This window comes from Chrysemys picta, chromosome 1, assembly GCF_011386835.1.
Source record: "Chrysemys picta bellii isolate R12L10 chromosome 1, ASM1138683v2, whole genome shotgun sequence".
NCBI lineage: Eukaryota > Metazoa > Chordata > Testudines > Emydidae > Chrysemys > Chrysemys picta.
In genome coordinates, this window is record NC_088791.1 from 304,779,432 (window position 1) to 304,803,986 (window position 24,555).

The following is a 24,555-nucleotide window of genomic DNA, read 5'->3' on the forward strand; positions in this document are numbered from 1 at the left end:
CGCCAGGGTAAACACTCTGGCGGGTCAGGCAGGTTTGTTTACCTGACACGTCCGCGGGTTCGGCCGATTGCGGCTCCCACTGGCCACAGTTTGCCACTCCAGGCCAATGGGGGCTGCGGAAAGTTGCGCGGGCCGAGGGATGTGCTGGCTGCGGCTTCTCACAGGCCCCATTGGTGTGGGACGGTGAACCACAGCCAGTGGGAGCCATGATCAGCTGAACCTGCAGACGCGGCAGGTAAACAAACCGGCCCAGCCCACCAGGGGGCTTACCCTGGAAAGCCGTGTGCCAAAAGTTGCCAATCCCTGAGCTAGCAGTGTATCGTAAAGACACTGGGCGTTCTTCTATAACAATCCTGTAGCAGGTGCTCAGAGAAAATCGCACTGTGGCTAAAATAAGCAGAGGTTTCTGCTATGACAGTTTTCAGTTCCTGCGTATCCAAAGATCTGTGAACTGTCAAATAGTGTTTTCTGCCAAATAGAGTGGAAATTGTAAAGTCCTGAATCTTGATTCTGTTGAATGGCAAGCATGCACATATGCGGATTTTTACTGCCTCTTTAACCTTTCATCATTCTCTGATCCAGATTTATGGCAAATTTGTAATACAGTATTTCTTCATATCTATTTGACTTGTCAAAATGTCCTTTTGTAAGAAACATTTCATGTTCTAGTAGCCTTTTAAGTGGTATGACTGTACAGAGGGAGGCTGTTTCAGTAACACCTCTTTTGGTAATCTCAATTAGGGAAAGAATTTTGCATAATTGATATTTATCAAATTCCAGCAGGCTGTACACAACACTTTAAGCTAATTCATCAGCAACTTGTTTCTGTTTCGGAAGGGGCTGTAAAATGTGCACAGTAGGATTCCAGTCTGCAGTGATATTTTCTGTTTGGAGCTTTTTAAGGGACTTTTTTTTGGTCTTGTGTAATAAACACCTGCTGATTTTCATGTGGTTGGAACCAAATCCTGCAAATTCCATTTTTTATTACAAAAACTCATGAAATACCACATGAAAGCAATGTGCAAAACATTCCACATGTGTAAAGCCACCCTCATCAAATGCTCTAATAATATTCAGTTGTTCAATGCATTGTTAGTGACACTGAACACTCTTCAGAAGTTCAGAAGAAAGTCACTTATCTGTACCTCAAATTTTTGTTCCAATTTTTAGCCATATGAGACTTGTTAAAGTCTTTCAGAGACAGTAGTGTTGTTTTGCTGGGATTTTGTTGCAAGTGTTTTATGTTCTGTAGATTCAGAAGATAAAGGATAACAATAAGCAGTGAGATAAGTAAATAACTGTTTGGTTGTGCAAGTCAATGGTGAAATATACAATTCTCCCTGACCAGCTTCTAGGTACCTTAACAGCTGAAAATTGTCCAGGCCAATATATTTTGGGAATTTAAAAATATTGTTCTGAGGATCTATGAACTGAAGGAGTGCCCAGAATTGGGCTCTGGTTGCTTTTTGCTACAGAAAATGGCATAAGGCATAATCTCCATCTCGTCAGGTATTTTAGAGTGAAAGTTCTGTTATGAGTTCTGACAAAGCATTTTCTCTCCCCCTTTCAAGATGGTCCGTAACTGGACTCTTTGAAGTCTGTGAACAGTGACCAGTGCAAGTTTTGTGGAGAAAACAAAAAGATGACACACACTGCTGATTGCCTGGCCTGCTGGAGTGTTATTAGCAAAATAATTTGATTAGCTGAAAGAAATAGTTCCTGGGCGTGTGGAATCAAATCAAATTAGGAGTCTGAATGTGGCAGAAGGGGGAAAGAGAAAGAACAGTGTGCAGCAGAGGAGAGCTGGGGGCTAACAAGGAGATAGTCAGCTTGATAGCATCTATGCTCCAGACCACAGGAATGACAACAACAAAAAAAGCCTTGAAAAATCTGAGAGAGAAAGATGGAGAGAAATTTTGAGCACACAGGACTTACCAGTTTTTCAGCAAAGTGTACCAAGGAATTCCCAGATTGTCACAGTCTATTGGCAGAAATTGCTAACTATGTATATGCAACCACAAAAGCTACAAGTCATGCAGGTTTTAGACCTGGAAATGGAACAAACTGCACAGGTAGCATCAATAAGTTTTCTCCTAGTGATAGGAGAGGGCAAAGTGTTCATGCTGATTCTTTTAACTCCATCAGCTGCTATGGATACCACTGATCACAATGTGCTGCCATATTTGAGGAGAAGACGGTTACTCACCGTTGTAACTGTTGTTCTTCGAGATGTGTTGCTCATATCCATTCCATTAGGTGTGTGCGCGCCGCGTGCACGATCGTCGGAAGATTTTTACCCTAGCAACACCGGCGGGTCGGCTGTGGAGCCCCCTAGAGTGGCGCCTTCATGGCGCTGAATATATACCCCAGCCGACCCGGCGCCCCCTCAGTTCCTTCTTGCCGGCTACTCCGACAGTGGGGACGGAGGGCGGGTTTGGAATGGATATGAGCAACACATCTCGAAGAACAACAGTTACAACGGTGAGTAACCGTCTTTTCTTCTTCGAGTGCTTGCTCATATCCATTCCATTAGGTGACTCCCAAGCCCAACTTAGGTGGTGGGGTCGGAGTGAGACATTGCTGTGTGCAAAACCGCTGATCCAAAGGCAGCATCGTCCCTGGACTGCTGCACTAGTGCATAGTGTTCTGTAAACGTGTGGACTGACGACCAAACCGCAGCTCTACAAATGTCCTGGATCGGAACTTGCGCCAGGAAAGCCGTCGAGGACGCTTGGGCCCTCGTGGAGTGAGCGGTGAGGTGTGGTACTGAGACACCTGCCAGGTCGTAGCAAGTCCGGATGCAAGACGTAATCCAGGAGGATAGGCGTTGTGAGGAGACCGGTGAGCCTTTCATTCGGTCAGCCACTGCAACGAAGAGTTGCGTCGTCTTTCTAAAGGGCCTTGTGCGGTCAATGTAGAAGGCCAGGGCCCTGCGTACGTCCAGGGAATGCAAACGTTGATCCTGGCGAGAAGCATGTGGTTTAGGGTGAAAAACCGGGAGAAATATATCCTGGTTGATATGAAATGGAGAAACCACCTTAGGGAGAAAGGCAGGATGTGGGCGGAGCTGCACTTTATCCTTATGGAAAACTGTGTAAGGGGGCTCGGATGTAAGCGCCCTGAGTTCAGAAACGCGCCTTGCTGAGGTGATGGCTACGAGGAAGGCTGTCTTCCAGGACAGGTACAGAAGTGAACAGGTGGCCAGTGGCTCGAATGGAGGACCTGTGAGCTTGGAGAGAACCAGGTTGAGGTCCCACGTCGGAACGGGCTGACGTTGTTGTGGGTACATCCGGTCTAAGCCCTTGAGGAATCTAACGACCATCGGGTTAGAGAATACCGAGGACGCGAGTTCCCCTGGATGGAAGGCCGATATAGCGGCCAGGTGAACTCTAATTGAAGATATCGCCAACCCTTGCTGTTTTAGGGAGAGGAGATATTCCAAAATGAGAGGGATAGGTGCGTGCAATGGGGACGTGGCTCGTTGTTCGCACCAACAGGAGAACCGCTTCCACTTGGCCAAGTATGTGGTCCGTGTTGAGGGCTTCCTACTGCTCAGCAGAATCTGTTGGACAGAGTGAGAACACTGTTGCTCTGCCTGGGTGAACCATGGAGCAGCCACGCCGTGAGGTGGAGTGATTGCAGGTCGGGGTGACGCAGCCGGCCGTGGTTCTGCGTGATGAGATCCGGATACAACGGAAGCGGGATCGGTGTCTGAACCGAGAGTTCCAACAGCGTGGTGTACCAATGTTGTCTCGGCCACGCTGGAGCGATCAGAATCACCTGTGCCTGGTCTCTGCGCAATTTGAGCAGTACCTTGTGGACCAGAGGAAACGGAGGGAAGGCATAAAGCAGGTGGTCTTTCCAGGGAAGGAGAAACGCATCCGAGAGGGAGCCCGGAGCTCGACCTTGCAGGGAGCAGAACACGTGGCACTTCCTGTTGTCTCGAGATGCAAACAGGTCTATCTGGGGAAACCCCCACTTCTGGAAGACGGAATGTATGATGTCCGGACGGATAGACCACTCGTGCGTTTGAAAGGACCTGCTGAGCCGGTCCGCTAAAGTGTTCTGGACTCCAGGGAGGAACGATGCCGTGAGATGGATTGAGTGGGCGATGCAGAAGTCCCACAGGCGAATGGCCTCTTGGCATAGAATTGACGAACGTGCTCCTCCTTGCTTGTTGATGTAAAACATGGCCGTGGTGTTGTCGGTGAGAACTAACACACAGCGGCCACGTAGGAGATTGAGAAATGCCTGGCACGCCAGGCGCACCGCCATCAGTTCCCGAACATTGATGTGTAGGGCTAGCTGAGGTGCAGTCCACAGGCCCTGGGTATGGTGCTCGTTGAGATGTGCGCCCCAACCCAGAGATGAAGCGTCTGTGACCAGGTGCAAAGAGGGTTGTGGGGCGTGAAACGGCATCCCCTCGCAAACCACATTGTGATCTAGCCACCATGTGAGGGAGGTCAGGACCGAGTTCGGGATTGTGACCACCATATTCAGGCTGTCCCGATGTGGGCGGTATATTGATGACACCCAGGTCTGGAGTGGGCGAAGCCGAAGTCTGGCATGCCTGGTTACGTACGTGCATGAAGCCATGTGACCCAGGAGGGTAAGGCACGACCTCACCGTGGTAGTTGGGAAGGCCTTGAGTCCCTGGATGAGGCTCGTGATGGTGCAAAAGCGATTGTCTGGCAGGATGGCTTGTGCGCGTCTGGAGTCTAGAACCGCACCGATGAATTCTATTCTCTGGGTAGGTTCTAGAGTGGATTTGTCCTTGTTGAGTAAGATACCCAACTTGTTGAATGTGCGCACTATTATGTGGACGTGATCGCGAACTTGTTCCTTGGTGCGACCGCGTACCAGCCAGTCGTCTAGGTACGGGAACACCTGTATCCCTTGCCGACGAAGGTGCGCTGCCACGACAGCCATACATTTCGTGAAGACCCGTGGGGCCGAAGATAGTCCGAAGGGAAGGACTGCAAATTGGTAGTGCACCCTGTTTACCACGAATCGGAGGAAGCGTCTGTGAGGCGGGAAAATAGCAATGTGAAAGTATGCGTCTTTCATGTCGAGGGCGGCAAACCAGTCTCCAGGATCGAGGGAAGGGATAATGGCCCCCAGAGAGACCATGCGGAACTTCAACTTTACTACGAATTTGTTGAGTCCGCGCAAGTCCAAGATGGGTCGCAGACCTCCTTTGGACTTGGGGATGAGGAAATAACGGGAATAGAATCCCCTGCCCCTTAATTCCACTGGAACCTCCTCTATGGCCCCCATAGCGAGGAGCGTAGAAACTTCCTGTATAAGAAGTTGCTCGTGAGAAGGGTCCCTGAAGAGGGACGGGGAAGGGGGGGAGGAGGGGGGAATAGAAGAAAACTGGATAGCGTATCCCCTCTCCACCGTGCGGAGGACCCAACGGTCCGAAGTTATAAGGGACCAAGCACGGTGGAAGTGGGAGAGGCGATCCCGAAAGGAGGGGGCTGGATCCTGGGGGATGACTGGGGCGCCGTCCTCGACCGCACCTTCAAAAGTTCTGCCTGGGGCCTGAAGGTGGTCGAGGTGGCCCCTGGTTCTGGCCGGGTTGAGGGCCGGTCCACCTTCTTCTACCACCTCGCCCTCGCCTCCGGTTCGAGTCCTGTCTCTGACGAGGCGGGGGGGGGGTAGAAGCGCTGAGGTTGCGGCCTAAATGGCCTGCGCTGGGGGCCCACAACGTGCATCCCCAGGGAGCGCATGATTGTTCTCGAGTCCTTGAGGCTCTGCAGGCGAGAGTCCGTCTTATCCGAGAACAATCCATGACCCTCAAAAGGCAGATCTTGTAGGGTTTGCTGCAGCTCCGGAGGCAAACCCGAAACCTGAAGCCAGGAGATCCTGCGCATAGCGATACCCGAAGCCAGGGTCCTCGCCGCTGAGTCTGCAATGTCCAAGGAGGCCTGCAAGGAGGTCCGAGCCACCTTCTTGCCCTCCTCTACCATGGCTCCAAACTCTTCCCTGGACTCTTGGGGAATCAACTCCTTAAACTTCCCCATAGAGTTCCAGGAGTTGAAATTGTAGCGGCTCAGTAGCGCCTGTTGGTTCGCCGCTCTAAGTTGTAGCCCTCCGGCTGAGTAGACCTTACGGCCAAACAGGTCGAGCCGCTTAGCCTCCTTTGATTTAGGCGCTGCAGCCTGCTGGCCGTGGCGCTCTCGTGCATTCACTGATTCCACCACCAGTGAGCACGGTTGGGGGTGGGTATACAAGTACCCATAGTCCTTAGAGGGGACAAAGTATTTTCTTTCCACCCCTCTCGCTGTGGGTGGAATGGAGGCAGGAGTTTGCCATATCGTATCCGCATTCGATTGGATCGTGCGGATCAGAGGTAACGCCACCCTCGATGGGGCATCTGCTCCAAGGATGTTCACGATCGGGTCGTGCACCTCCACTATCTCCTCCGCCTGCAGGTCCATATTACGGGCCATCCTACGCAGGAGATCCTGGTGAGCCCGAAGATCTATCGGAGGGGGACCCGTACATGAAGTGCCCGCCACTGCCTCGTCCGGAGAGGAGGAAGAGGATGCCTCCGGTGGTACCGGATCCAAGGGGGGGTCCTGATCCCCTTGCTCTTGGGCCGGGGCATCACCTGCACTTGGGTCCCTGGTGTCGGGTGGCGTGGACACCGAAGCCTCCATGCCTCCTGGCGGAGGCCGAGAGATGGTGGATTCTGGGGCCCTTCTAACCGAGTGACCCGAGCGAGAGGTCGATGGTATCGGAGCCCCTTGCTCTTGGTGGTATGCCCACGGGGTCCAAAACGACCAGTGAGATGGTCCATGAGATTGGTCCTCTGCCATCTCTTGCCAGTGGCCGAAATTTTGTTCATCGGCGTGCCCTTGAGGGGGGTATGCCGATCTCGACAGGTCCTCCGAGGAGCGAGACACCGATCTAGACGGCCATGGCGGTGCCGAGAGAGATGAAACCATCCCGGTGGGCTGCGGTGCCGCACGGTGCCGGTCCGGAGATGATCTATCTCTGCGCGGTGCCGGCGATCGGTGCCGGGACCGCGACCGGTGCCGATGACCTCGTCGGTGCCGGGAGTCGGATCTGGACCTCGACGAGGACCTGGAGTATGCCCGGTGCCGGGAGCGACCCCTCGACGTCGAGCGCCGACCGTAGCGGTGCCGAGAACTACGTCTCGACGTTGATCGGTGCCGACGATCATGTCGGTGCCGAGACGAAGAGCGGTGCCGCGAAGAAGATCTTGGCCGCGAGTACGACCGGTGCCGAGACGATATTCGGTGCCGGGACTGCGAGCGGCGTGGGGACCTGCTTCGGGACCTGGACCGGTGCCGAGGTTCCAGCCCTTGTGATGGCGGGCGCATCAAGGCAGGTTTCCCCCTCGACTGGACCGGGCGAGTCAACGGTGCAGTCGGTGCCGGTGGCTGAGGCGGTGCCGGCTCCGTGAGAGCTATTAAGTCTCTCGCCGCCGCGAAGGTCTCTGGAGTCGACGGGAGGCACTGTATCACCGCCGGCCTGGGGGGAGACGCTATTTGCACCGGACTCAACGGCCTCGGCGCCGGAGTCGACGGTGCCGGAGGCACCTGTTTTCGTTGCTCCACCGGTGGACGCGGCTCTACCCCCGACACTGGGGGAGCTGGCGTCTTCGGCACTGATGTCCCCGTCTTATGGGCTTTTTTATGCCCTGGGGATAAGGACCGGCGCCGAGGCACTTGCTGTGTCTGCGGTGCCGACGAGGTCCGGTGCCGGGGAGGCTTGTCTGACGCCACTCGCGTGGTCGTCGCAGCCGGTGCCGCCGGGGCACTGCGCACCGAGGTGCTAGGTGCCGGGGCCTTGCTCGTGGAAGGAGCGTCCGGGCTAAGAGCCGCCTCCATCAGAAGTTGCCTGAGCCGAAAGTCCCGCTCCTTCTTGGTTCTCGGACGAAAGGCCTTACAGATTTTACACTTGTCTGTCTGGTGTGACTCTCCCAGGCACTTCAGACAAGATTCGTGCGGGTCGCTCGTGGGCATAGGTTTAGCGCAGGAGGCGCACAGCTTGAAGCCGGGAGCGTTGGGCATGAGCCCGGCCCCGCGGCCGGGGGAGAAAAGGGGGGAGACGACCCCCTTAATCCCCTGGACTATTTAGAACAACTTTAAAACTACTTAACTAACTTACAACAAACTCTAAGACTATAACTATAACTACAACTATGATACAACAAGATAAGCTAGGGAAAGTGGAGAGCAGCTAAGCAGCGCTCCACAGTTCCAACGACCGTCAGGGGCGGTAAGAAGGAACTGAGGGGGCGCCGGGTCGGCTGGGGTATATATTCAGCGCCATGAAGGCGCCACTCTAGGGGGCTCCACAGCCGACCCGCCGGTGTTGCTAGGGTAAAAATCTTCCGACGATCGTGCACGCGGCGCGCACACACCTAATGGAATGGATATGAGCAAGCACTCGAAGAAGAACGGATGGTACTGCTGCTCGTTACTGGCTAAATTCCTTTCTTTGGTCCCAAAGGATTGTTTTGGGCAACTGCTCCAAGAATTCTCCTATGCAGGGTTCCACATGAATCTTATTGTCTCATCTCTTGTGCAATATGTACACAAGGCCATTTGATAGGTTAATGAGGAGGCATGGGCTGTGCTGCCATCAGTATGATATTCTCTGTTTCATTGCTATCTTTAAATACATCAGAGGGATAAATACAAGGGAGGGAGAGGAACTATTCCAGCTTAGTACTAATGTGGACACGAGAACGAATGGATATAAACTGGCCGTGGGGAAGTTCAGGCTTGAAATTAGACGAAGGTTTCTGATCGTCAGAGGGGTGAAATATTGGAACGGCCTTCCGAGGGAAACGGTGGGGGCGACGGACCTGTCTGGTTTTAAGATTAAGTTAGATAAGTTTATGGAGGGAATGGTTTAATGGTAAAACATAGTAGCCAAGGAAAACCAAGCAATGGTACGTAAATAGTATAATGGCCAACAGGGGTCAGGCTAGAGACTCTTGCCTACATGCTCGGGGTCTTACTGATCGCCATATTTGGGGTCGGGAAGGAATTTTCCTCCAGGGTAAATTGGCTGAGCCTCTGGAGGTTTTTCGCTTTCCTCCGCAGCATGGGGCAGGGATCGCTAGCAGGAGGGTCTCTGCCGATTGAAGTAACTAAAACACAGGATTGGGGACTTCAACGGCAGAGTCCAGGGAAGGGTTTTGTGGCCTGCAGCATGCAGGGGGTCAGACCAGATGATCATGATGGTCCCTTCTGACCTTAAAGTCTATGAGTCTATCTAATTTGAATGGTGCAGTGGAATGTATAACAGTATTTGTAAGAAAATGACCCTTGGAGAAGGACTACCTGGTTGAGGCTCCATTCAGACAAGACTGAGGTAATTATGATTAGGAAATCAGAAGGATTGGTAAAGATTATATTCGTATCCCTCACTGGAGGAGTGAAAGCACCATATGTGACAAAGGATCACAATTTAGGAGTCTTGTTAGATCCTAGGACACTCCAGTGTAGCTATACTGAAGAGTGCTTTTTTTTTTTTTTTTGCATCTGTGCCCAGGAAGGAGGGTGTATATCAGGGGCGAGCAAACTTTTTGGCCTGAGGGCTGCATCGGGTTTCATAAATTGTATGGAGGGCCGGTTAGGGGAGGGGGTCGTGGCCCGGCCCCCACCTGCCCCGGACTCCTGCCCCATCCAACTCCTCCTGTTCCCTGAAGGCCCCCCCGGGAACCCTGCCCCATCCACACACCCCCGCTCCCTGTCCCCGACCACCCCTGGACCCCCAGTGCCCCATCCAACCCCTCCTCTCATTCCTGACAGCCCCCCCGGGACCCCTGCCCCATCCAGCTACCCCTTCTCCCTGTCCCCTGACTGCCCCCAGAACCCCTGCCCCTGACTGCCCCCTACCGCCCCATTCAACCCCCCCTCCTTCCTGACTGCCCCATCCACACCCCCGCCCCCTGACCACCACCCTGAACTCCCCTGCCCTCTATCCAACCCCCCCCCCCCACTCCCTGCCCCCTTACTGTGCTGCCTGGCGCACCGGTGGCTGGTGGCGCTACAGCTGGGCCTTGCCGCTGCCGCCGCCACCACACAGCACAGAGACCGGGTCAGGCCCGGCTCTGCAGCTGCGCTGCCCCAGGAGCTCATAGTCCCGCTGGCCAGAGTATTGAGCCTGTGGCAGAGCAAGTGAGCTGAGGTGGCGGAGCAAGTGAGCTGAGGCTGCGGGGGAGAGGGGATAGTGGGGGAGGGGCTGGGGCTAGCCACCAGAGCCAGGAGTTCGGGGGCTGGGCAGGACGGTCCCGCGGGCCACAGGCCGTAGTTTGCTCACCTCTGGTGTATATACTTTTCTTTTCAATACAGACCATTTTAGAGTTATTCAAACCACTGTCACCTCAAGGCTAGACTATTGTAATGAACTTTATCTGGTTGCATCTGGAGACCATCTGGAAACTGAAGACATCACACTATGTGTCTGCCCAACTGTTAAACAGAGCTTCACAATGAAAGCTCCGAATCCCTGACTTCTGTTATCTGGCTGTTTTGGGGTTGATTCTAAGCTGTTGGTTTTAAACTTTGTAACTCGTTGCATAAGGTGGCACTAGCCAACATGTCTGACAGGCCTGAGTTTGTAAGTTGGGTGGCATTGATCTGGCTTGTGGTGTCAATTGTTCAATGTAAATTGAATTTGACATAATCAATTAGTAGCACTAAAATAGTAGGCATACACGTCCCCGTGCAAGGTAGAGCTATCTCCAAGAATAGTTTTAACCTATATAGTGGTTTAAGAAATCAATGAATCACATCAAGATACAAACTGTAAGAAGTGCAAGACACTAGGAGAAAAAAGTTTATTGGGAAGAGAGACAAAAAGGGAAAAAGTACTACTTTACAAAGCATGCAGAAAATCAGTATATCAATAAACACCTCCTTCATCCCCAGTCAGCAACTACACAAAGTCCTTGTGACACCAGTGGCCTTACCAGCATATGTATGAACAACTAAACGTTGTGAGATCTCTGCTTGTCTCTGGCTCAGTCCTGACCACAGCAGCCAGTTCCTCATATCTCTTCTCAAAACGTAAACCACATTGTACTTATTATCTGAGCATGGACTGGAACTGTGCTTCAAGTTATTAACTGAGGGAAATCCTATGGTCTGTGTTAGACAGGTGGTCGGACCAGACCATCAGTGGTCCCTTCTGGTTTTATAATCTATAAATCTATAAATTTAAGACATATATGACAGCATGGTGTAGTATACAGGTTTTTATCATCCAGAGTTTGAGATTGCTGCATTAACCAAGAAACCATGAATGACTTATGCAGGTCTTCTCAAAAGGGTGCCAATAAAACTTTTATTGAACCACATCAGATATTATGCACATCTCATACAGAAATTGTTTTGGAATTGGAAGTAGAACGGTGCAGGTCATGGAGGGAGAGAACAATTATAACTAATATTTTAGAAAGCTCTAACCATAACCTAAAGTAGCCTAATATTGTGAACTTATGGTTTGATATCTCATGATCTATCAGGGATAAAATGGATGCCATGTATCAATGAATAGGTATCAATGAATATGTACTGAACACTGTACTGTGACATTATTTGGTGAGGTAAGGAACACACATTTATAGCACAGATTTTTTTTTTTAAGCTGGGAGAGTATAAGGGGAGAGTTTTTAATTTGAAAGTAGTGACTGTTTGAAGTTGCTCAAAGATTTGGAATGTTAGATGCTGTTTCAGCAGGTATATATTAATAAACAGAGTGCTAGGTAAAGTGGGTTATAAATGCACCCATGACTCTGTAATTTATTACATGGATTTCAACAACTGTGCAATTACAAATAAAACCCAGACACATAGAAGAGCCTAGATCCATCAGGGCTGAGGGCCAACATCTTCTATTGGCATCAATGATAACTGATGGTGTTCAGCACTTCACAGAATTAAGCTGTTGGTAGCTATGGTAGACGCTTTAGAACCATGCAAAAAATAAAACAAACAAAACAAACCAGGCATGCAGATTTTGAAAGACAGCAAGAACAGGAATTAAATATTTATGCTTCAAACTTGAGTAATTAAAAGGAAATATGTTTTACAACATACAATAAACAGATTTATGTTGATCAATTTGAAAAAGAGGCAGCAACTTCAAATGAGATGAAATGAAGTTTATTTACTACTTTGTAATCTTGTTATAATTAAAATCTTTAAACATATAAAACAATAGATCAAATTCTTACAAAGAGAACAGACAAGCTAATTGTCGTTTGCCAATAAAAGATTCAACTTACATTATCAAGACACTACACAAGAATTCTGTGCACTATCACCCTAGGAAGCATTCCATTGGTATACTCCACTCAATAGAGTCAGTGGAGATGCACTTTGAAGGGACAAGGGGATGATAATCTTTTTAATAAAGAAAAGCTAGGAAATTATTCTGAATAGAATTTTTTTCCATTTATATAATTACTCTGATTGATCAATGCTTAGGTATCAAGATGTTAAGCACTATATACATATCCAAGATAGACAAATTAACTCCTAAGCACGTTTATTATATCTAACACTACAATAAACAAGTACGGTAGTTTCTTTTTCCTTTATAAGTACCATTGAGTGTGCCTAAGACAGCTTGCTTGTCAAAAGCCATTATTTTTATTATCTTCATACCTTAAAGAGGAAATAGTACTCCTTGATCAACAACTATTAAGTAGACAAGAAATACCTTTTTGCATTGAGTGGAACATTTTCAAACATTGGTGCCTACAAACTAGGCACCCAAATAACTGGCCTTACTTCAACAGGAGTTATGAGTTCTAAGCATATGTGAAAATGAGGTTACTTATGTAGGTGTTAGCATATAATTTAGTTGCTTAACTTTGGATGTCCAATTTTGAAAATTTTGGACTGCCCAGGTAAAAACTCATCGCAAAAGGGAAATAAATGAACGATGTATAGATGTGAATATTATATGGATTAGATATGCAACATTAAGTTACAGGACATGATTAATTATCTTCCCTTGGGTGAAAAGAATGATTATCCAATGTGGAAGAATTATTTTTGCTGCCATTCCATTAATACATACGGGTAACAGACACTCTTGGATTAAGAAACTTTTGTTCCATCTACTTTTCAGACCTTTCTAGTAAGTCTGAATAATTATCTATATCAACAGCAATTTCTTTCTGCTGAATATAATTGCATATTTTGATTAAAGCTTTGAAAATTAGAAGAGACCAGCCTTAAGTGCACTAGAGAAATAATAAGTAAATCAAACGGTGTAAGGGAAGGAGTTTAAAATGTAATGCAGTAGGTCAAAAATGATGTTCTCTTTGTTTTAATGAGATGAATATATTTCTGTTCAGCTAAGACACTACCAAGTGTAGATTCAAAATTTGGTCTCACGTAAAATTGTAAAAAACTTGTAGTAAAAGTTTACGGGGTTCTAAATATCTATTTATTAAAAACTCCACTCTTTTGTTATAAAAACACAAAAGCCTCAGAAGATAATAGCTGTTGTGTCGAACTATAAAACGTTTTGCTTTATTTCTTTACAGGCAAACAGCCAATAGATGAAACACAAAGCAACACATATTCTCTTTCCCAGAGCTTTGTTAATATCATTAATGATGCTGATGTACAGTTGTGACAAAATGTGAACCTTTATCTTACTGCAGAAAGATCTATTGCCATGAGATCACATTAAAAAACTGCTCTTTACTGCAACAAGGTATATGTAATGACAAGATAAATGCTACCTCTTTAGGTTGCACTTTGTGTGTGTTGTGAAGTATTATAGAGAAAATTCCCATGAGTGCTGCCACTGATTCAGTTGCATTGCTGGGAGCCTAACTGTGGTCAGGACTCCTGTGGCTTCTGACATTTAAATCTCTGTCACTTGCCAGAAGCTGCTGGAGTTCATGCTGAGGCTCCCACCATTGCTGGCACCAATACAGCTAAACCAGTGCTAGTACCTGTAGGAATTTGTCTTAAGAAAGGACCTAAATGAAACTAAGCCAAGTTGGTTTGCACTCTGTAAGAAAGAGTGAAACCAAACAATATCTGTCAAATATCTGCTATGAACTATGATTTTCGTTTTACTGATTTTAAGAGGTTAATTCAAATAACGTTGTAACCAAAGTTGCAAAGATGTGCCACCAGTAATTTCACTGAAATAAGGTATCTAAGACAGGAACCCAGTGAAGCAGCTTAGAATCCCTGCAAATTACTGGGAAAATTCCTGGCCAGTAGCTTTACATGTATTTAAGTCAAATCAATAGTTTCCTTTCACAATTGTAAAACTATGAGACAATAGAAAATATTGGAACCCATGTGGGGAATTATTGCATTCAAATGGCTTTCCTTGTGTTACAGAGTAACTAGACAAATGACCACACTGCACCTTTCAGAGGGGAGAAGGTTGTCTGACTGGCCAAGGGAAAGGAAACAGTGTTCTAGGGCTGTGGGGGAGGGGGAAAAGTGAGAACTGCTGCAAAAGTAGGGAATGGGTCAGACTAGCGATGGTGACTCATCCTCTGGGACTAGAAGGGTTGAAAAGGGGCAAGCCCAATCCAGAGAAGCCCTCTTCCACAGAGCAGGTGAGGCAACACCCACCCCCTGCCCCCTTTAGGTGGCAAAGTACCAGGTTTGGTTAGGACCTGCTGGGCATTGCGCTAGTCGCCCCTTTATAGGGGGGCTGGGAAGAAATTTTTCCTTCACCACCAGATTGGTGGAGTTGGTGGGGTTTTCACCTTCCCCACACTGGGTTCAGGGAGGCATTATTAATGTGAGGCATGAAGGGAGTTAAGCTATATGTTGCAACTCATTATGTAACTGTGGGGCAGATGTCCAGTGCAGAAACTCCATAGGGAAGGGGTATAGTGACCAGAGGCTTGGTAAAGGACTTAAAAAGGACTTAAAGAGTGTGTGTGTGTTCGGGGCTCCTATGAATGAATGGTATGGCAGGGAGCCAACTTCCCTTTCTTATAGTCCACCTTACTCCTCCTATGAGGGAAGGGCAATGGTAAGGTCCCAGCAATGGGTTGGCTGGGGGACCTGGATAAAAAAAAGAGGGGGGGGGGAGGGCTGACAGAAGCCCCCTGGATAGTTATTGAATGAATATGGGGTTACCTGCACTGTATACTGTTATTTGCCGGGTAGTCCCAAACATCTAATAATAAAGTTGCAGCCTGATTGAAATCATATCAAGTGTTTCCTGTCCTTTTTTCGGCATAGCCGGACAACAAACATAAGGCCAATTGCCCAACAGCCAGAATCATCAGATTCAAATACATTGAGCATTAAGGATAGAAGGGCATGTGGTGGCTGGCTCTGGGAAGTGGGGAAATTATGTATTAGTATTTGGGTGGTACGTGTGCAGGAGAGAAGGAGTTTGGCTGGAGAATTTGAACTCAAATTTATGTTTTTCACAATAGCCCTTATGTAGATTGTTATATGTATAAACTTGCTGCTTTGCATGAATATCTTTGTTCATTGCAAACAGTAACTATTTGCATATTGTGAATAAAAATAGTGTAGGAAGTCTATTCATTTGTCTTCCCAACACTTTATGACCACTAGGAAATCAAGACAATATGTAAATATGAACTAAAAGCCTTTTAAAAGGTTCTGAGAATGTTCCATTCAACAATAATTACACTTCAACCCTCCCCACCCCAGACCATATTGCAAAATATGTAAAATAAGGTAACAATTTGCCTATGGAAATCCATCTGTACACGATGGGGAGTAAGAAGGGTTACTTATCATGGAATCTTCCACTTCTATCTCCATACATTATCTATCTTAGCACACAGTCTCCTTCCTTTTTCTCCCCGGTTCAATTATTTTAATCTGCTCTCTCATTTTTCTAGCCTCTTAAAAATCAGACTGAGTGACTTACAGTACTCATAATATTTGAAAGTTAATATATAGAAATTAAAGTTAATTATGTTGTGTTTGTTTGGAAGCCAGGATGAACAGCTTGTGCATGTACCCAAGGTGCCACTTACAAAACAAATTAAGAAACTGGGAATAAAAGTAGTCAATTTTCATGAATCAACAGGCATTACTCAAATAGAAAATAAGTTACAGGAAATGAAACTATATCTACCTAAAGTTCTTAATGCACCACTAAATAGTTATATAACTTCCTCTGAAAAGGAAAGATTAATTCACAGCTCACATGCATATAGCATTTTATGCCTTATGCACAGAGTAATAGCCAAAATATTAGTAATTTAATAATGGTTCAGTACCTTCAATCAGCAGTTCTTGTCCATGACTGCCCAACAGCGTACGGGACAAGAAAGGGGCGAAGTCTACAAAAATTTCACGCAGGAGTGGGGCCACTTTTTCTAAAGCTCTTTCAAGCTTTGCAGTGATGCTGTAGAAAAGAAAGCATGTGAATTGAAGGCAAATAAATATCAGCAATTAAATGATATCACATTATGTCTATTTACTAATTAAGGCTGTAAGTATCAGTGTGTCTTCTGATAATGGAATGACTGTGATTTGATTAACAATACAGTGTTTAAAAAGTTAGTAAAGAAATTATAACACTCGTGTCCAGCTCAGGAAAATGACTGTCTCACTAACTTAGCAGGACTTATAAATCAATACAAAATAGAAAGCATTTTATTCTCATTTTTAAGGGAGGATGAGAGAACCCCAGGCATCAAAATGCAAGTCCTCTTCATCTATCATTTCAACTAACGACGTATGTTTGTTGTGCTTAAAAAAACCCACAAAAACAAAAACAGACCCTGATTTTACTACAAAAACTTTTAAGTACAGAAAATTCAATTAAAAGGTGAAAATACTACAGCATGGAAAATATCCAACTTTTAAGTGTTCTCATTGTATGCAATTTTTTCCCAAATGAACTTTCACATCCATGAGGCAAGGACTCTCAATACTGAAATAGCCAAACTGGATGTGCCTGGTTTCACCAGAACTTAATTGTCCCCTTTATATCACCTTCCATAATGAAGAGTCTAATATAATTTGTCTTTGTTGTAATGTGTGTCCTGCTTTTGTATTATACAAGTGAACAGAGTATAAATAACTGAATTTTAAATATCTCTAAAATATGCACGAATGTGCACTGGCAGTTGCTCTGCAGCAGCAACTTTGCATTCTCAGTATTTCATAATTTTTCTCAACTTCAGAAGCATGAAGAGGAGAATTTTTAATGGTTAAGACCACCTCATACAAACATTCTTGCTTTCTTGATAAACTTTCAGACAACAAAGTCTAGCTTTGAGATGTTAGGCAAAATGGACCAAGTAATAGGGATGGGAGTCAGGAGACCTGGATTCTACTCATTGGCTTTGCCACTTACTAGCTGTGTAATCTTGGGTAAGTCATATCACCTCTCTGCACCTCAGTTTTCAGACTCTCCCTTTCTCTGGCTTGTCTATTTAGATGGTAAGCCTTCTGGAGCAGGGACTATTTCTCAATATCTGTTTGTACACAACCTACCATTGTGGGGGCTTCTAGGTGCTACCCTAATATAAATATTAAGTAATAATCCTCTCTCTAGAGCAGTGGTTCCCAAACTGTGGAATGTGCCCTCATAGAAGGAACGTTTGGGGGGCACACAGCAGGGCCCAGGCCAGCCCCCACAGGGAGCACCACCCAACCCTGCTCTGCCCCCAGCCCAGCTCTGCCCTCAGCCACAGCTCCACTCCATCCCCAGCCAAGTTCTGCCGTCATTCCCTCTCCCCTCCCAGCCAGCTCTGTCTCTAGCCCCAGATCCCCCCCCCCCCCATTACCCAGTTCTGTCCCCAGCTCCATCTTCAGAGCAAGCTCCTCTACTGAACCAACTTTGCAGTTATGGAGGGCATGGACAGAATCCATTACTGGTAAGTGGGGCACAACAGGAAAAGTTTGATCTAGAGTTCCAAGTTTATCAGATGCTATTAAATACTCAACATGTGCTATTCCATCGTGACTTGTAGTTATTGTAGTCCCTTGGGCTTCCCATGCATGTAACTCCCCTCCCAATCAGTGGCTTGACAAGCTACTTCCTTCTCCTCTTTCAAATCTGTACTAAAGATTCAAAGTATTTTGTGTTTCCCACAGCAGATGAATCATTAGTTTAAAAACACAACAGGAAACTAGGTTTTTCCTCTTTTGGGCCTTTAGTAGTCTCTCTTTGGACTGCATGCCATTGGGGGCAAAAACCATCTTCTTTTTGCTTCTTTTACAGCACTGAGAACATTATTGTTCTTAATTATTTAAGTGCTGACATTTTAAGTAGGAAGAAACTAAAATTATTGATGATACCTGGAATGATGAATTCTGAGTTTTCAAAGGCATCCACTACACATAGAACAATATATAAATAAAGTTCATATGAAAGCCTTTAACTTATAATAAATAATATAAAACAGATGACGTTAATACAGATCAGAAGCTCTCTTCCAACAACTCAAAATCATTTTGATTCTTTTCTTGCAGTGCATTGCACTGCTGTTTGTACTAGCTGAAATTCAGATACTGGATTTGAAGAACTCTCCAGTTGCTGCTAGAAATAAGGAAACAAAAACCGAAGTGCTGTAACAGGGTGCTGGCTTAAGAGGCACTGAACCAGCCCCTGTTAGCTCAGAACCTGCTAGCAGAGCTCCCATCAAGGGGAACTGGCTGGAGAGGGCAGGGTGTGGCTCATTAAAGAAGCCTGAGAGCAATCACCTGGGAGCCTGCTGAGAGGAAGGCCTATAAAGCTAGCAGGAAGGAAGTAGGCGGGGAGGAACAGGAAAGTGAGGAGTGAAGGCCTGTTGCTCCCAGCTGCTGTAAGAGCAAGCTGTTCCCTAAGGGGCTACCTGACTGGTATTGAATTGTATATAGCTGTATATACGTGGTGGTGGGAAAAGACTAGGAAATAAAAGGGCACTGGTGTTTGAAAGAGTTGTCTCTGGCTAATTTGTACAGCTAGCCAGGAAGTGTTCGTCTATACGTGGCGGCTTGTCTGGGATCCACTGAAGCCAGCGAGCATGGTTGGTGGCCTGGCAATGGAGGAGACGCCGAAATGGCTCATAGAGCAGCAAAAACAAACCCAGCAAGCCTTGCAGACTTCCCAGCAGGCACACCAAGCAGAAAGACAGGCTGCTCTGGCCTGGCAGGCCGAGCAGTAGAAAAGCCTCCAGGACTTCATCCGGGAGCAAAGCAATGTCCATGGGCAGCTCCTGCAAAGGCTGGTGAGTCCTGGGGCAGGGGAGGGTTCCCGGCCGCCGGGCTGGGGACTCCGTAAAATGAGCCCGGCGGATGACCCGGACGCCTTCCTAGGAACTTTCGAGAGGATAGCCGCGGGGGCCAGATGGGACAGGACAACCTGGGCCCTCTGACTAGCCCCTTATTTGACTGGCGAGGCGCAAGCGGCCTATATGGCTTTGGGGGAAGAGGCTGCCCAGAACTATGAGGCAGTGAGAGCAGCCATTTTGGACTGAGTAGGCTTATCAGCGGAAAGGTACAGGCAGAAGCTCCGGTTGGCCCGGTGGACATCTGCTGTGTGACCACGGGCATTCACCCAGAGGTTAAGGGACTGGGCCACAGGCTGGTTGAGGCCTGACATGCGTACAATGGAGGAGATAATGGACTCCCTGATATTGGAGCAGTTCTTGCAAAGCCTCCCGGAGACGGTGTGCACCTGGGTAAGGAGACACCAGCCAGGCACCGTTGAAGAGGCGGTCCGGGTAACTGAGGAGTATATAGAGGCTGAGGGACCCCAGGGGGAGGACCGGCAATAGAAAGACAGGGAACTGGGGCAGAAGCCGGGAATTCCTTCCCCGGGAGAGGCAAGGAGAAAAAAGGGGAGCCCCGAGGAGCACCCGAGAGGCCCGCCCGCCTAACGTGCTGGTGGTGTGGGAAGCCGGGCACGTTAAACAAGACTGCCTGGACATGGAATGTGGCTGGGCGGACTTTTGTGCTTGGACTGAATGGGCGGGACGGAAGCAGAGGCTGGGGGTGTCTACTGTGCCTGTGAAAGTGGGGCGGAGACCCCAAAACGGCTGTGGTCAACACCACCCCGAGTTGCACGCTGGTGCGAAAGGCGCTGGTTAAGTCACATTGGCTCACGCTGGGGGGAAGAATGACCCTCGGGTATGTACATGGGGACAGGAAGTCCTGCCTGGTAGCCCAGGTATCCCTAGAAATGAAGGGTTGCTTCGGGTGGAAGCGGGAAGGGGTCCTGGAGAAACTACCGTGTCCAGTAGCGTTAGGCCGGGACTGGGCCCCACTACCGGGCACGAAACAATGGGGTACCCCGAGGGGGGGGGGGTGGACCCCCGGAGAATGAGGACCCCAGAGCAGGAGGATGGGCCCTGTCCTGAGAACCAAGACAAAACTCCTAGACAACGAAGTCCAGAGCGGGGAGACCCGCGGGAAGCATATATGGGGGAGCTGGTCGGTCTGGACTCCACCACAGAAGGAAGGGGTATGGGGGAACACCCCCTGATCCCGCTCTCTGCGGAAGAAGCCCCAGATGTACTGGGACGAAGAGGGAAACTGAGGCATGGAAGGTCCTGCCCGGCGGTGGGATGAATGTTGATTTCCCCCCCCCCCCTCGGAGGGGCAGGAGAGCCCCGAGCCGCAAGGAGAGCCGGGGGAAACTGAGGAGCGGGAGGTCCCGCTAGAAGTTGAAAGAAACCCCGATCCCCGGCCAGACACACAGGGGGAGCTGGGGATAGGGGGCTTGCCACACTGCGATTGATGTGACAACCTGCGGGCGGAAGCAGAAATGGGGGCGGGGCCACCACTCCTGGAGAAATGCTCCTTCTGTGGGAGAGGGATGGAGAAACCATCTGGGGTGCTGGCTGGGAAGGACCCAGCTGGGAGCGGGAAGGGCTCACCAAAAGAGCCTCCTTTGGGGGAATGGCGGAAGGGCCGAGGGGCCAAAGGGGGTTCAGGGGTGCCGTTCTTAAGGGGGAGGGTGTGTAACAGGGTGCTGGCTTAAGAGGCACTGAACCAGCCCCTGTTAACTCAGAACCTGCTAGCAGAGCTCCCATCAAGGGGAACTGGCTGGAGAGGGCACGGTGTGGCTCATTAAAGAAGCCTGAGAGTAATCACCTGGGAGCCTGCTGAGAGGAAGGCCTATAAAGCTAGCAGGAAGGAAGTAGGCGGGGAGGAACAGGAAAGTGAGGAGTGAAGGCCTGTTGCTCCCAGCTGCTGTAAGAGCAAGCTGTTCCCTAAGGGGCTACCTGACCGGTATTGAATGGTATATAGCTGTATATATGTGGTGGTGGGAAAAGACTGGGAAACAAAAGGGAACTGGTGTTTGAAAGAGTCGTCTCCGGCTAATTTGTACAGTGAGCCAGGAAGCGCTTGTCTACAAGTGCAAAACCCACCAATTTTTATTTATTTGTTTCACTGGAGATATGTTCACAACTCCTGAGTTTGGAGTTCACTTCACCTTGAACATGTCAAGTGAAATTTGAGTGTACCAAGCTGAGGTTTGCAAGTTTTGAAATGTATATGAACTCTTGTGATCTATCCACATAATAGGGGTGGGAGATTTTGTGGCCTGTTACTCAACATTGTTCTTGATGACTTTGAGAGATGCCTTGGGTTCTTCATGTTTAACTGATTAGCAGACTCCTGCTATCTTCACTCCTCACGGGGGTTGTCAAATTAAGCTGGCCTCCACAAAGATCCAAAATATATTTTCAAGGGAGTGTGTGACCTGCTGGCTGTTCCCTTACCCAAAGACACACACAGCAGTAAAGGGACAGGGGGACAGGCTATTCTGGTTCTCCAGCTGCCTGCAACAACCACTTACCTATTCTGTAGCGAAGCTAGAATAGCTCAGAGTACAATGTGCAGTAATAAGAAAACCCCATGTAGGGAGTAAATATAATCCCTCTTCACTTCTGAAATAAGGGACTTTTAAAAGTGTTTTGCAATAACTTGATGCTGCTGTCTTTTCCACTCAATTTGCAGATGTTCAGGACAAATTGGAAATATTCTAATCCTTCATGTATTTTTTTCAGTTTAGTCCAATTTAACAGTGGATCAAATTTAAAGTATTTGAATTGTCTGACATACACGTGAAAGACTCTGCATCATATTAAAAATACCCTGTACCATCCAGTTCTTCTCTTCTGAAGTTGTTCAGAAACTAGAATGATGAGGGCCTCAAAAGTACATATATAGATATGATAGACAGGATCCCTGTTTGAATAAGTGGGTCAACTAATAAAGAGACTGTTCCTGCTCTCTCTGAAGTGAATAGGAGTTTGCCATTGACTTCAGCAAGAGCCAGAGTACACCCCAAATTGCTACCAGCAGGTAGAATAAGTAAACATTTGCCTGAAGTAGTACAGAAGACGGAGTTCCCTATCCACGATCAAAAGTAACTGAAGCTTTCTCCCAATCACTGGTCTCCATTTCTAGCTATAGGTCATACAAAACTCTTCAGGGCAGCATATTATAGAAAATGCACTAATTTCATGCATCAACAAAATAGTCTCAATAACCTGTATTCCATTGGCCACTTAAATAGATTTATAAGAATACAGATCCTCCCCTATGTAACATTACTAACCTGGAGTTGATGATAATAGGAAATGATAAAATATGGAGATTACATACTACTCCTTACATAGACAAGACATTTACAGCCCACAGTGTATTGAATCACAAAATTAATACCTCTCTGGAGGCTTCCCAGTAACACTCTAGGAAGCTTTTAAAGTTTGAGAATTAATAATTTCTTATTTTGCAGACTGAAAGAAACACAACCCAGAAATACAAGGGAAAGTCTGGAAAAATTAGACTGGAAATGTATGTTTTAAAATGGAATAAAGTAGATTGAAATGAAAATGATTTCTTAAATGCAGGGAGTTGATAACTTTTTCCCCAAAGCAAAAAGTATGTCACCCTGGGGAGAAGTCTCGCTACTTATTAGTATGGTTGATTACACAGGAAGTATGTAATAAATTCATCTCCACAATTAATAATCAATTTTAATCATACAGTCACAAAGGGGGATTGAAGACGTTTTCTTTAAATTATCTAGAAGGTTATATAATCCAAAGGGGAAGACAGAAAAACAAACTAAATGACTATCTGGCAAAATGCCAGCTACACAAAGGTGACCTGTATTAAAGGTTTTACTAGATGGAAAAGTAACCAGGAAGAAAATTAGGTATGCAATTAGTTTACTTCAAACTGTACAACTGCCAGGCTTAGAAGGATTGCCTGTCGGATTTGATTAAACCTACCAAGAATGGCTATAGCAGCTTTTATTAAATATACTTTTATACAGAGTACTATATCTCAAGGGAAGCTAACCATCTGTCCTGGAATATCTCCTTTTGCAATATGCTTTGAGCTAAATAAAAATCCAGATTCTCAAGACCTATATGTTTCCTTAGAATTTTGGAGTCATTGTTATCTAAAATCTTACCTTTTTCAGTAAGGATTTATTATATGGCAGAGCCATGAGTTTATACTTGGAGAAAGCAATGCTGTATTAAACGGTAGTCAAGAGAATCTACTTAATCTAAAAAGTGTGCAACTCACTGAAATGGAAGGTTTTTTCAAACACACAATGACGACTGCAGTTGAGCATTTGCATTGTTTCTATAGCATCAAATTGCTTTGTTTCAATAATGTCAAAACACTTCATTTTGATAGGGAAAAATGTTTAATTTCAATGAGGCAAAATATAGACTATTAAATAAATATATACAATATTCAATAGACTATAACTACAGTATTAAATTGATATGTTAATATATCAAAGCTGAAACACTATGAATCAAAACAAAACATTTTGACATAATTGAAATGAAACATTCCATTATCACATGAAATGATCAATTCAAAATAATTTGTTTATCTTTTAACTGTGGAAAATTTCATTGAAATTGACACATACCTGCAATAGGTTTCTATTATGATGAAACTGCATTTTCTGATGCAAAACTGTTGCATGGGAAATTTTTCAACCAGCTCTAATCAGAACATAACTGCTGGAACAGAGTTCTAGTTAAAAATAAAGTTCTAGGATATATTGTGGATCCAAAGTGTTCCTTAATAAGCATTGCAACAGTATTGTTTCTAATGTGCTAGTGGAAAACATTATGACTGTTGCACGGTTACAATGGTTTAAAAATAAACTCCTTAGAAGACCAGCTTTAATTATAAGATTTGACATAGTTTGGTGTCTGAGCACTTCAAAGACTGGTTTTATCCCTTCTATTATACAGTAAGTAATTTGTTTGTTCTGCAAAGGTTTCTATTTCTACTTGGCAATGTGGGCTCTTTTAGAAGTTTTGTATGGAATTTTCTTATTAACAATATTAAATGTTGTAAACCGTTAGGCAAATGTTGTAAAACATTGGTCAACACTTTTTAATAAAGTATTAGAGCCTGAAATTATTTTAAACAACTTATTTTAAAGCAACGTTTTTTTCAGTGAAATGTAACACTAAAATGTTAGCACTTAAGGATATTATTTTGTATGACTGACTATATTAACTATAGTTTTTTTGGCAATCATATTAACAACATATCTTGACATGATTATATGTTCTATCCATCTTAGGTACTCATATAGTTG

General features: G+C 46.4%; 1 protein-coding gene across 12 annotated transcripts in view; it reads right to left on the bottom strand.

Moving 5' to 3' along the window:
* NBEA (neurobeachin) overlaps positions 1-24,555 on the bottom strand; it is an 823,962-nt gene that overhangs the window by 425,951 nt on the left and 373,456 nt on the right. For all 12 annotated transcript variants that reach the window (XM_065581345.1, XM_065581343.1, XM_065581347.1 and 9 more), the window contains one exon: positions 16,250-16,377. In XM_065581345.1, coding sequence (XP_065437417.1) covers positions 16,250-16,377 — 128 coding nt within the window. The remainder of the gene's footprint in view (positions 1-16,249; positions 16,378-24,555) is intronic.